This window comes from Notolabrus celidotus, chromosome 19, assembly GCF_009762535.1.
Source record: "Notolabrus celidotus isolate fNotCel1 chromosome 19, fNotCel1.pri, whole genome shotgun sequence".
Taxonomy (NCBI): domain Eukaryota; kingdom Metazoa; phylum Chordata; class Actinopteri; order Labriformes; family Labridae; genus Notolabrus; species Notolabrus celidotus.
In genome coordinates, this window is record NC_048290.1 from 25,766,832 (window position 1) to 25,779,759 (window position 12,928).

General features: G+C 39.8%; 1 protein-coding gene across 2 annotated transcripts; it reads left to right on the top strand.

The window, feature by feature from the left end:
* Positions 1-113: 113 nt before the first annotated feature.
* cdc37l1 (cell division cycle 37-like 1) lies at positions 114-12,804 on the top strand. Of its 2 annotated transcripts, none has more exons than XM_034709337.1 (7): positions 114-480; positions 2,748-3,047; positions 3,210-3,300; positions 3,965-4,080; positions 6,154-6,276; positions 6,469-6,642; positions 9,886-12,804. In XM_034709337.1, exons 1-7 carry the CDS (start codon positions 376-378, stop codon positions 10,000-10,002), a joined length of 1,026 nt encoding a protein of 341 aa, XP_034565228.1. In that variant the 5' UTR covers positions 114-375; the 3' UTR covers positions 10,003-12,804. The 2 variants fall into 2 exon arrangements, with proteins under 2 accessions (XP_034565228.1, XP_034565227.1); XM_034709336.1 differs by having other exon boundaries at positions 118-480; positions 2,745-3,047.
* Positions 12,805-12,928: the final 124 nt, after the last annotated feature.

The following is a 12,928-nucleotide window of genomic DNA, read 5'->3' on the forward strand; positions in this document are numbered from 1 at the left end:
GCCCTAATCCTCCTCCGTATATAAGCGTGATATATGTATACGTTTTTATCATAGACTTTAAATAGGTGTTTATCTGGTGGTCTAAATATTACGAATAGTCACGTGGTCAAAGTTGTTTACCACGTGGTCCTGTGACGCAGCAGGTTGCTGGGACGGCTGGGACAGCCAGTTGTAGTTTAATTGTTAGCTTACGGTGTATTTACGGGAGCAGAAGTTTCCGTGGTGCATCATTCTCCCCAGTCGGCCCTGCTGACTCTCAGACCTCCACTCGGAGCATATATAACTCTGGCAGTGAATCCTTGAAACAGAAAAATACTTGTTCCGATTCTTCTGACACAGCTAGCATTAGCCTGCTAGCTCAGTCATTGAGCTGTGATGGAGTGGCTGGGCAACGGAGCTTCAGTTCACCCCGACCAAGAGCCAAGCTGTGACCCAGCTTTAGCGGCCAAGGACTTCAGTGGTGTTTATCCTCACCAGCAGGTAATTATCTCATGATAGCATGTGTGCTCTTGGCACAGGATGTGTATCACAGAGGTAACTGAACGGTATTAAAAGCATGCTACCTAGCTATGTCTGCTCTGGGATCATTGAAGTTATTTCATACCAAGTTTGACAGCTTCACAGTCAGAAAAGTAGGGGCTGTGTCAGTGTCTTTTAGCCATCGATCTTGTTTTAGTCATTTTATTTTTTCCTTTTCATCCGTACCAAAGTTTGTTCTGCTAGCTGTGGGACAGAGAAGCTGCCATCACATTTAACCAATAACACTCACTGTGCATAACACCAGTTTGCAAGCTGCATACCTGACAGAATATAACTTGGTTTTGACTAAAAGTTGCACAATCACACTAGCTGTTTCCAACTGTAACATGTTGTTCTATGGGAAACAGATCACTGTAGGAGTCCTATCATATCAGTGCCCGTAGGAGGAGATCATCCATATGTGGGATGGTGAGATCAGAGGCCACAACAAGACTTTCCCTCAGCTCGTCATTCACAGACACCGACAGCTGTGTGAGATTCTTGTTGTTGTCTGGAAAAGGTATTTGGCCGTTTGTCTAATGGTGTAGCCATGGATGATATGGAATCAAGCACTGATTTTATTTTTAGCCATCTCTCGCCCCACCCTGTACCAAATACAGCATGGCTGTGGTCATGGAAGCATAACAGCCCAGGCCTACATCTAGGCTGAGATTCAGAGTGAGCAGGCAGTTTGTGGGGGTCGGTTGTCCGATTATAGGGGAGTCAATCATTCAGTGGAAAGAAATCCTGGCACTATATTAACAACTCAGTATTATTGAAGGGTAACAGACAAAGAGAAAGGCCCTATGTGGATTAGATCATCCACAGTCCCAAACTTTCAGGCCGCGACCCCTAAAACATAGGTGCCAAAGACTTGCAACCCCCCTGTCCCTCAAGGTGATTTAATGTGGTTTTATTTAGCTGGTCTGCAGAAAATGAGCCTACCTGTATGAGCATGGGTCTGTGTTTCCTGTGCTGTTATGAATTAACCTCCTGCTCCTGATGCTTTTGATAATTAACTGTTCACTAACTAACTAAACTTAGGGGTCATCTGGCAAAAAGAAAGGCAGAAAACTCATTACACTTTATATTTTCAAGGTTTTATTTCAAGTTTAGCTACTGTTTTTGTCAATATATAAACGGATACAATTGACTATTTTCAGATAACTTTTGTAATTCAACTTTTTTTTATTGAATTTTTTTTAGTATTTCTTTGTTCACCACAAGTTAACAAATTATACATAAGTAATACAAAACCAACAAGGAGAAGAAAAAACGAATTAATACAAAGAAATACAAAAATAATGATGATAATAATAAACAAATAATTATAATAATAAACAGTACAAACAAAACAGAAGATAAACAAAAGAAAACAAGGTAAATAAACAAAAATAAATGATAATAATAATAGTAAATATTTTTAGATAACTTAAAAAAAAAAAAAAAATTCTGGAAGACATCTCACGACCCCCCAATCTGTGTCTCGCGACCCCCCAGGGGGTCCCAACCCACACTTTGGGACTCCCTGCTCTAGAGGATACTGTCAATGTGACCACCCTTTGTGTGTGTGCGTAGTCATGTTCAGTCTCATCTTGACGATGACAACAAGGTAAAAAGCAAGTTAAAAAGGCAATGACACAGGTGTCTTGTGTATTATTGTGTTCATATAAAACCCAAAGTAAACAGTTTGATACAGGAACACCTGTTTAAGTTTATTTGTTTTCTTTTTTTCAGACATGCCCACCTGCTTTTATTACTTCTTGTGATGCTAGGAGCCTTTGTTCCTTTTGCAAAGGAGAGCTTTTGTTATGTTGTTATAAAAGCCAGGAGTCTGTTTGATCTGTTTTCACCAGACTGCACTTTAAAAGTTGAACTGACACAGCTCAGCTTTTGTTTGTTTTTTAAGCCCCAAGGCTTCAGGGATGTGTGCAAGTGTTTTAGGTTGTTAATGTTGGGGACGTTTGCTGGACGAAAAGATGAGTAATGTCATCTGGGATTGCCCGTCTAGAACATGGTCTAGAAGCTGTGAAGGAGGCTCTGATTGACTAGAAGTGTTCTGAGTATAGCTCAGGAGATGTTCAGGGGCTGCTAATACAATGTTAATGAGAAACAGACAAGTTGTGCCCAAATGCAAATAAAGTGGAATTGTGAAGTGTTGAGATGTGATTTAGTGGTAACCCACTATTGATCTCTGATGTCTTTTTCTACTATTTACCACACAGCAGTCACCATCATCACGCCTCTGTGATTGTGCCATGTCGTCACTGTGCCAGAGCCAGCAGCGCTGTGTGAAAGCCTCCATCGTCTCCAGCTGGAGGCTGGCTGAAGCTCAGGATCAGCTCTGTTCTTTAGGTGTCCACAGCTCAGAATCACTGGAGCAGGAACGTGCTAGGACTCTGACATGTCCCTCAGAACTTACACACACTGTGGAGGAGTGGCGCCGCAAGGAGAGCATGCTGGGAGGTCAGGAACTCAGCCGCAGTCCTGTGCTAGGAGCTGTTGGGAGTTGGGACGTATTTGATAAGGTAAGTGAATCAGTGAGGACGTTTTCATTCTGTTTAAATGAGTGACACATAAAGCTGACGAAGTAAGCAAAATCCTAGCTGCAGCCTGGTCTTGAAAGATCTCACTTTGTCATATTTTCGTTTTGTTATCAACAGTTGGTTAACATCCTCTATGTCTTTCAGAGTATCATCAATGTTCAAAATCAGCCTGTAGAAATGGATCAAGACAAGTGCTCGTTCCTCCAAAAGTATGAGCAAGAGCTCAGGCATTTTGGTGAGTGAGATGCAAAATCTGAAGTTGTTATAACAATGGACTCTCACTCAGATACACTTTTATATTTCTAGTTAGATATTGGTTACATATTTTAGAGTGGAGCTGTTCAACTTGCAGGATTTCCCTCAGGTTTCACAGAAGAGGACATTTTACTTTGTTTCCATGTCCATATTTGAAATCCACTGTTGCATCCCAGACTCTTGTCATTATTAGTTTATTCAAATTAAAAGCACTGACTTTGTGTGTACATTTATATAGAAGTAACCCTTAAATCACTACAGAGAGTGGTAGCAATATCGCACAGAGCTTCAGGGACCTAGTCACATACGTTTCTTTCAAATTTTACCAAACCAACAGTACAACTTTTCCATAAACGGTAGATTTATTATGATGAAATCTGAAGCAAAACCCTGCACCCTAAATGTCCTTATTGCAAAATGGCATGAGTGTCTGTTTTGGAAGGAAGGAACCAGTCTGTTTGTGTGGAAACGTTCTGGATGCAGGTTTAAAATGTTACCATGAGAACTGCCAGTCAACTTGTTGGAAGAAAAACTCCACATAAGTTGTTCCACTGATTAAATAAGAGGAGATGAGTTCTGTCCTTGTGTCTGCAGGAGAAATATAAACTGATGAGGCTTTTTATCTGTTGTCTTTGTTATTTTAGGTATGTTACGGAGATGGGACGACAGTCAGCGTTTCCTAGCGGACATGCCTCAGCTCATCTGTGAGGAAACAGCAAACTACTTAATTCTGTGGTGCATGAGACTACAACAAGAAGGGGTAATGTAAAGAAAGGATGAGGCTGGTGTACTTTTATCTTTTTATCATCAACAATAACACAAGACAAAAAAGCAATGAGGAATTTCTCCTTTAACCACTTTGGTCTCTGTACTGGTCCCTGGAAAAGATATTTGATAGTGTAACATTTTCCAACTTCATGCGTAGGCATGCCAAAGTTCAAATGTAAATTGTCTAAGCCCTGACATTCCTAATATAAAGCCATGCAACATGATAACAGATTTATTCAGAAAGTTACATCCATTTTAAAGCTGGGGTTGGTAATCAGATTTAGATACACTTTTTGTCATACTGGTTAAAATGATCTTTATGTCTTGATGGTAATCAATACATAATGTGTTCTTAAAAAAGAGCGAAGAAAAGCTGCTATCTACAGCCGGAGTAAACCTGGGAAAACACCAACCAATCACCGTTTTTTGGGTGCCAAAATTTTAAACCATTCAAATCCCGTCCTGCCGTTCTGCCCTCCTCCTGCGCGTACATTTCCCCGGCGTGTACTCTGAGTCTCCTTCCCCTGCCGCTGCTTCCCCTGACTCTACTGACTGCCCCTCTCGCTCGACCTCGGGCCTGTCCCCTCTGACCCGATGAGGTGCTTTGCTCAGGACTGTAGTCCGGATCAGAGTCTAAAAAGCTCTCACCACGGGGGCTCTGACAAGCAGAAGAATTAATGACATTTAGTAAGTCCTACAGAAAATGTAGATGTATTGTAGCGTCCGTCCGGACGCTGTAGGGATGACGAGCCGATTCATGAACACGTTGAGTTTTAATAACCGGTCACTGTCGGCCGTGATCACACCAACCAACAAAACAACAGTCAATGTTTGAATGAATGAAAAACTTCTCCTCTTGTCTCTCCTCTCTCCAGCTCACACACTCTACACTTCCCCTGATGCCTTCACTGACTGTCAACACTGTAGGAATTAAGAGCATCTACACTGAACACGTTTAACAAACAGTAGAGCTGTTACAGTATTATATGTGTGTTATAACTTTTCTCCTGATATCGTGTCACCAGTACAACTGGATAATGCTAGCATGACAGTTACGAGTGCTAACAGCAGCCATGTTTGTTTGTGTTTTTAACTTTCACTATGAGAATGTTTTGGTGAGGACCAGTTTTGAATCAGTCACCATCATATGGTCGCAAGTCAGCGGCGCTCGTGCATGTGAGCAGGGGGGTGTCGTTTTGGAGGAGCTCTGAGGGAGGAGGGGAGGGGTTAGACGGAGTCATGAGGAAATGCTACATTCAAATTCATGCTAGTTTTCAGTGACTACCAACCCTAGCTTTAAGTCATCCCATCCGCAGCAATCTTACAATGATTTATTTATCACTATGAAGAAATATCTTCAAGCAAGTGTGGCCAATGATCCACTCTGGATAAAAACTGCCTGACCCTGTATCCAAACATCTAACCAGCATTTATTTCCCAATCCTCTGGAATGCATCAAAATGATTGATCAGACCTACATTCAGAAAACAATCACTTTAAAAGTTCAAGGACTCACCTTATAAACCTTGCATTTTTTTTTGTTTTACAAATCTGCATCATGATGTTTGTCTTTCCGCAAACTTAATACCATGTAATTATTAGTAAATCAAAAGAAATCTGTGAATGTTTTGGGTGCACTCACCTGAAGTAAGCCAGAGTGGAGCTTCAGTGTAACTTGCGGTTTACAGTGAAACTAAGACTTACCATAAAAAGATGAAGGCGCGCTCCTCCAAAGGATGTAATGAACCTGGAAATTGCAGCATTTATTTTGCAGACATTTCTGGAGTGGGGTATTTCACTTTGCTTTTGGTCCCACCACACAGTCGCTTCTGAAGTTTTTAATTGGATTGTAAACAGTACAGCACATGAAAAACGTTGGCACTCACTTACACTCACTCAGCATTGCCCCTCTTCCTTGAAGCCCCAAACACACCATAAAAGTCCTTTAAAAAACATGTATGTATTTAAAACACAGCCTGAGAATAAAAAGTGAAAACATAATTGAGGCTTCATTGAGGTTTTTGAACAGCTGAAGAGGCTAATCACATGTTTTGTTGTTTTGTAGAAAGAAGCACTTATGGAGCAGGTAGCACACCAAGCTGTAGTCATGCAGTTCATCCTAGAGATGGCTTCAAACTCTCAGCAGGATCCTCGAGGCTGCTTCAGGCAGTTCTTCCAAAAAGCCAAAGTAAGACACACACCTGAGTAATGTCTGTTGTCTGTTTTTAAATGTACCACACCTACCTATGTGCCTATCAACAACTTATCTTTGTATTAAATGTCAACAGTGTCCAACTCTAAAAAAATGATGATTTCTGTTGATCTGTCCATTTGTTGTTTGTTGAATGATTTTCTAACATGGTTACCTTCTTCCCTGTAGGACGGACAAGACGTCTATTTAGAAGTCTTCCACACAGAGCTTGACACCTTCAAACACAGAGTGAGAGAATATGCGCTCAAGTGTAGAGATGATACGCACAACATCATAGGACAACACAACACTGGCACAAACTGCAGACTCAACCCCAAAGAAGCTCTGGACTCTTTACCTCCAGTAAGTTCTTCTCTTCTCTCTTTTTCCCAGTGATGGTAAGATTTCTCTGTTGTTGCAGTTTCCCCAAACACCTGCAGGGGGAACCTTTGAGTCTAGGATATGTGTAGAACTCAAAAGTGGCATCAATGCTTAAATCCTTGATTTGAAAGTGTCAGCATTCATGTTTATTTGTGTTTTTTGTGTGCTTTTTTGTGGGGTTTTTTGTGTTTTTATTCCTTTATATTTCAAACATTTTTTAGGATACAAGATACACAAAAGCTCTGTTGCACTTTATTATTTACGTGTCATGGAATGAAAAGAGTAAAAACTTAGAGTAGAATAATACATAAAATAAAAATAAAATAAAATAAAATGAATGTAAATTATTATTATTATTAATAATAATAATAATAATAATAATAATAATAATAATAATAATAATTAATTAGAAGGAAGTAGCTACAGTTGTGTGTCCTACAGGTTGCAGAGCAAAAAAAACAACAGTATAAACAGTAAAAGTTTCAGGTGAGATGCATATGCATTGCCAGAAAGCATGCATGTTTTTAATTCTAGTGCTATCACAAAACATGCTGAAATAATTTTGCTCCTGCACAGCTTATTTTAGTTGTAAGAGGTATGAGGGAACACCATTTTTCATAACTGACATAACTACAGTCATCAGGGAATGAATTACTGGGATAAGGAATATCAATCAATCAATCAGTCAATCTTTATTTGTGTAGCGCCAAATCACAACAAACGTTATCTCAAGATGCTTTTACAAACATAGGAGGTCTAGACCACTCTATGTCAATATATATCTAATCTATCAGAATATATATCTAAAAAAGAAATGTTCATCAGAGACGATAGATTGTCCATAATTCTCCTGTCAGCTACCACCTCCACAGGGTCTAGGACTGAGCTGGCCTTCTTCACCAGTTAGTTCAGTCTTGCTCTCCTGTATCCTGTCCGCTCTCCTGAAATCCTTCCAATGTGGCGTTCATGTCCGGTGTTAGCTCTGTTAGCATGATGCTACCCTGCCAGTATTCCCTCTGGTGCTGGGTTAGCTCGTCCACCTTATCCTAGATAGATCTTACATTCCCCATAAAGGTGGGTTGAAGGACAGGTCGATGTCGTCTTTTCTTAGCTTGCGCCTCAGTACCAGCACGTCGTCCTTGACTCCTTCTCCTCATCGCAGGAAACATCCAGCAACACATATTGCTGGTATTGACAGTAAAACTAGTCGGCTGCTTCAGCATTTTTCAGACGAGCACTCCAGAAAACCACCAGTGTTTTACAAGGTTATCTGAGATTAGAACTGCTGATCCTTAACTTTTACTCTTCCATATCTTTTTTTTTTTGGTTATATTTTTGGGCTTTTTGCCTTTATGATAGTACAGCTGAAGAGAGAAAGGAAATGTAGGGAGTAGAGAGAGGGGGAAGACATGCAGCAAATGGTTGCAGCCGGGAGTCGAGCCGGCGACCTCTGCGTTGAGGACTATAGCCTCAATATGTGGGGCGCTTAGGCCTCTAGGCCACCAGCCATATCTTTGACTTTTTTTGCAAATGGCCTTTAAGTTCAAAATCTCAACTTGTGTCATAAAGATAAATAGAGTACATGTTACTCTTACATTTGAATCCTTAATTCCAAAAGAATGGGGATGTTAATAAAAGCAGATTTTGATGGTTTTCAAATCCTTTACGGAGTATATTTAACTGAATGAGTGCAGAGACAACATGTCAGATGTTAAAACTGAAAGGTTCTATTATTTTATGAATAATTGATGATCATTTTGAATTTGATGCCAGCAACATGTTTAAAAAAAAGTTGGGGTTCAGACATCAATCATCCTACTTTTTTAATGCTTTATTTATAGTTTTTCATTTTACAAACAAGAACATTTATTCCCTTCATCCACCCATATTACCCACCCACCCACCCTGATCTTATAGACAAGAGTGACAAGAATGAAAAAAAAATAAAATAAAACAATAATAATGAAAGTAAAAACAGTAACAATTATAGCCAATTAAAATGAACGTAAATCTGTAGAATAATAAGCAAATACTGACACAATATGCCAAAAATAAATAAATAAAGAGAATAAAAAATTCTCCTTGACATTCATAGACTTGACAATAAAACATGAATATTTACATTACCAAAACCAGAAGAGAGACTTTTATGATGGACTCAGGTTCTTTACATTTTCAATGAAAGGTGAACAAATGGCATTATAATTTTCAGGACAGTTGGCTTGATTGTATCTCAGTTTTTCTAGTTGCAGCATTGAGAGCATTTCCCAAATCAAGCTGTTGATGAAAAAGGTTCAAAGTCTTCTTTATTGTCAAAAACTGCAGTATGCACCAGACATACAGAGGATTTGATATATTTGATGGGAGGTTTATCAGATTTCCACTGTAGAAGAATGAGTCTTCAGGCTATTAATGAGGCAAAAGTTATCCCCTTTGCTTGTAACTTCGGGATCAATCATCCTACTAATTTGTATAGGAATCCACATCCTCGCAATCAGAGATCCTTATGAAGTATGATTTTGTGTCTAGATACTTTAGTGTAGCCTCCCCAGAGGAGAAGAGCTCTACGTGTGGAAATGTCTAATAAAAATGAAAAAGCCTTTAATATATGACATTGAGAAGCTAATACAGACATGAAGGTTTGTTTTTATTTGAGCACAGTGTATCAATATTCAGATGAAGCAGAGTGTAAAAGTTGCCAAATGGCTAAACTTTTGTGTGCAAGAGAATGAGGAAGAATGAGGAAGAATGAGGCCTCCTCCCCTCTGTGGCCCCAAAGCTCGACCGTCTGCCAAACGTCTGCTCTGGGAGAAAGGAAACCTCCTCCCTTCTCCCACAGAGGAGAGGTGGCTACACAGGAATGCGATCCAGCCTGTTGTGATAGAAGCACGTCTCTTCTTCTACTGTGATGCCGGATTGTCTTATTGTAGCAAATGTTTTTGCCTCATTAGATTTGTTCTAGTTCTAGGTCAAATGAATGCACAAAAAACACATGAATTCACATTTGAATTTCTCAGATCAGATCTGCATGAAACGTTAAAGCTGCAGGGTGCAGTTACATAACCATTATAATCCTTAAACTCAGCCTTAGTAGGTTAATCCTCCCACATACTCTCTCCATCTCAATCCAGATCTACTTTTGATTTGATTTCTGCTGGACCCACCATACCTGTGAACGCTGTGGGATTTGAATGGCTCTCTCCTGTCTCTGTGTTCCTCCTCCAGGTGGCAGAGTATCCTACAAAGAGCTGTTTAGAGTCCGGACAGTGGACAAACACAATGAGGTGGACAAAGGACGACGCTACAGAAACAGACGATATACGCATGATGGAGACCTCCTAGTAATCATTGAATTGGCCCTTGCTTTTTTCCCATTTTCATCCTGGCCCACCGTTTAGGATCAACTTGAGCTTGAACTCTTCTCCGCACAGCAGAAAAGCTGGAAAACACCGGCACAGGAACAGAAATAAATAGGAACTTGTGTTTTTTTGTGCTGGAGTTTTCAGAGGAGAACCTGCAGAAAATAATGTTTCTCTAGTGACAAATATTTCTCAGTGTTGTCTTTGTTATGTCACTGTAGAAGGCCTCTGCTAAGTTGCACCCTGCAGTGTTTCCCACCAGCTAGATGCATGTGTTTTGCAATGAATGCTGGTGTTACATACAGAGCTCACGTGTGCTTAAATGTGGTTTTCTTGGAAAAAAAAACAACATCCTCAAGGTGAAGCAGGACAAAACTGGCAAATTGAAAATAAATTCCAGTCAACGCAAAGAGTACGTACACATGAAGTTCCACACCAAATCCAGTGCCTGAAGCATGACTCCGCTCAGATCGATGGGTTTGTCCCCAGGGTGGGACAGGTTGCAGTTTTGGTTAATGGTGATGGATTTAAGGCAAAGTGTCTTAGGGTAAAAAGACTACCATAGGCTAAGTATGATGCAAATACTTAGATTAAAATCATGGGGGAGAAAAAACACAGGTTTGATTGAGCATGTTAGCAATAGAGTTCTCCTAAAGCTGTGACAGTCAGGGGAATTTATCTGCTAGAGTATCCCAGACTTGCTACAAAATTGTGCAAATTGTCAGACATTTTTATCACCAGTCATGCCACAAATAGTCTCTCATCTGTCACATGGCTATCTAAATTATTGCTGTATGAGAATGAGGAAAAAAGAGGTTGCCTGCATTGATATTGCAGCAAAGACAGAGAGCACTTTAGGTGTCTTAGATTTCCGTTTGTCCTCCAGGATTGAACTTTTGTGGCTGCAATGAAAGCTGAGATGTAGAGAGGTTTGATGATGATGTTTTGGGTCCGTTTCACCATGCAGACTTTGTTCAATGTTTTAGCATCTGAGCAGTAGTGCACAATCCCACATGTCTCTAATAGGATAATCAGAAAGGTTAAATAATTTGCTGTGCTGACTCACATTTGTCTAAATTGAGGAGACAAATGTTTTGACATGGCAGCTTTTATTTAACATATTTGACTTTTTCTTTTGGCTTTCATCGTTGATAACTGCTGTTACCTGATTGGTACCAGTACTTGTTGTTCTGGGAATGCTGTTAAGAGTATGCCTAAATCTAAAGTTCATACACATTTTGAATTATCTGAGGAAGCTTCGAGCATCACTTGAAAAGCAGGACATGGGTGGTTTTAGGGATACAAAAAATTGTGACAGTATTCCTAGTGATGTCTAGAAAGGCATAAAGGAGATGAAAGACCTGCACATTTTTAGACTACCTCCTCAATATGTACAATTAAAGGGATAGTTGGACTTTTTTAAGTGGAAGGTATGAGGTACTTGTCGGCGGTACCCACAGGAGATCCCGGTCAGTGCAGGACGTTTGTTGAGAAACTGTCTGATGAACCTGCACAGAAAAAAACCAAACTGTCCCTTTAAGAGCCTTCTTTCACAAAACGTCTACCATGACTTATTATATAAAAGTTTTTTAAGAATGCCTTTTTAAAAAGTCCACTTACAATAACTGCAGATGACAGTATTTATTTTTTTGCTCTCTCATTATCCCCCCATGACAGACTTATTCAGCCTTCACAATAAAAGTCTGTATTTCATTTCTTTAAGCAGCTCACCATAAGTGGACAAAAGATGAGCTGAAGACAAAGGCGCATCATTTTACAAGTTTTCAGACACAATGATAAGTCAGAGTTTGTTAATGCCGAGCATTCAGCTTCCCAAGCAATCCAGTTTTAAAGGGATACTTGCAGCAACATAGCTCTAATTCTGACAGCTGAGTCATAATAATGTAAATGGAAAACATGAGCACTGTGGTTGTCGGTTAATTTGCTTTTTCATCATCTGGATCATGCTACTTTTTAATAATGTTTCATCATTCACATAATCAAAGCCTTCAACAGGCACACATAGCTGATGGAGTGTAACCCTGATTACCGGTGACAGAGTGCATATCACTGCTTGTTTCAGCAGATCAGAGGTCTACAAGGCCTGTGTGTGCTTAATTAATCTGGTTTTCTGGTCCAGTGGTGAGCTAGGGTAAAACTAGCTTTCATAAACCAAGCATTTCAATCCAGTCAACACCAGAAGTCTCCTTATTCAGGCACTCCTTGGTTTCCTTGTTAGTGTATTGGTTCAAGTTCACAATTTGAGGAGCTAAAACGTCTCTTCATGGAGCGGGGAGGGGGAAAAGGGCTGAGCTCTCTACAAAGACTTCTACTGTATGTGTGTATGCAGAAAAGAGCTCTGAATCAGAATGTGTCCTGCACTTTATATGTCTCTATACACAGATTTTTTTAAGAGGTTGAAAGTGTATGAAGCACTTGATGTTAATATTCTTCCCTGCACCACATTTTGGTTTTATAATTTTTTATCATGTCCCCTTAGATTTTCATTTAAAAGCAAACTTTAGGTGAGTTTGTTTGGACTGTGATGTTTGCCTCTTGTATTGTGTTTGCTGCTTACTTGTCAGTGTTCAGGGCAGCTTTGACCAGATTTATTAGGCTTCCAGTTAACTGTCTTCTTCAATGAGAAATGCATTTTTATTTAACAAAATGGACGAAATAAGTGTGAAAACCCTGCTGAGACACCATCAGTAAGGCTTTTCCTACACAATGTGGAACTAAGATATCTTTCATTGCATTAAAGACCATTACATTTGTTTCTGATTTTTAGATGCTCCTTGATGCTTGGTTGTCTTACTCTTCATTATTTCACAGATTTGAGTCTGGCCCCTCGCAGTGCTTTTTTCCCTTCTTGTGCAGTACATCCATAACAAGTATCCATATTTAACAGT

Excerpts from the sequence above, each read along its gene's own strand:
- cdc37l1 (XM_034709336.1), top strand. The coding sequence starts at position 376 with ATGGAGTGGCTGGGCAACGGAGCTTCAGTTCACCCCGACCAAGAGCCA. Across the intron at positions 3,048-3,209 it reads GTTGGGACGTATTTGATAAG|AGTATCATCAATGTTCAAAA; the intron begins GTAAGTGAATCA and ends TATGTCTTTCAG. Across the intron at positions 4,081-6,153 it reads TGAGACTACAACAAGAAGGG|AAAGAAGCACTTATGGAGCA; the intron begins GTAATGTAAAGA and ends GTTGTTTTGTAG.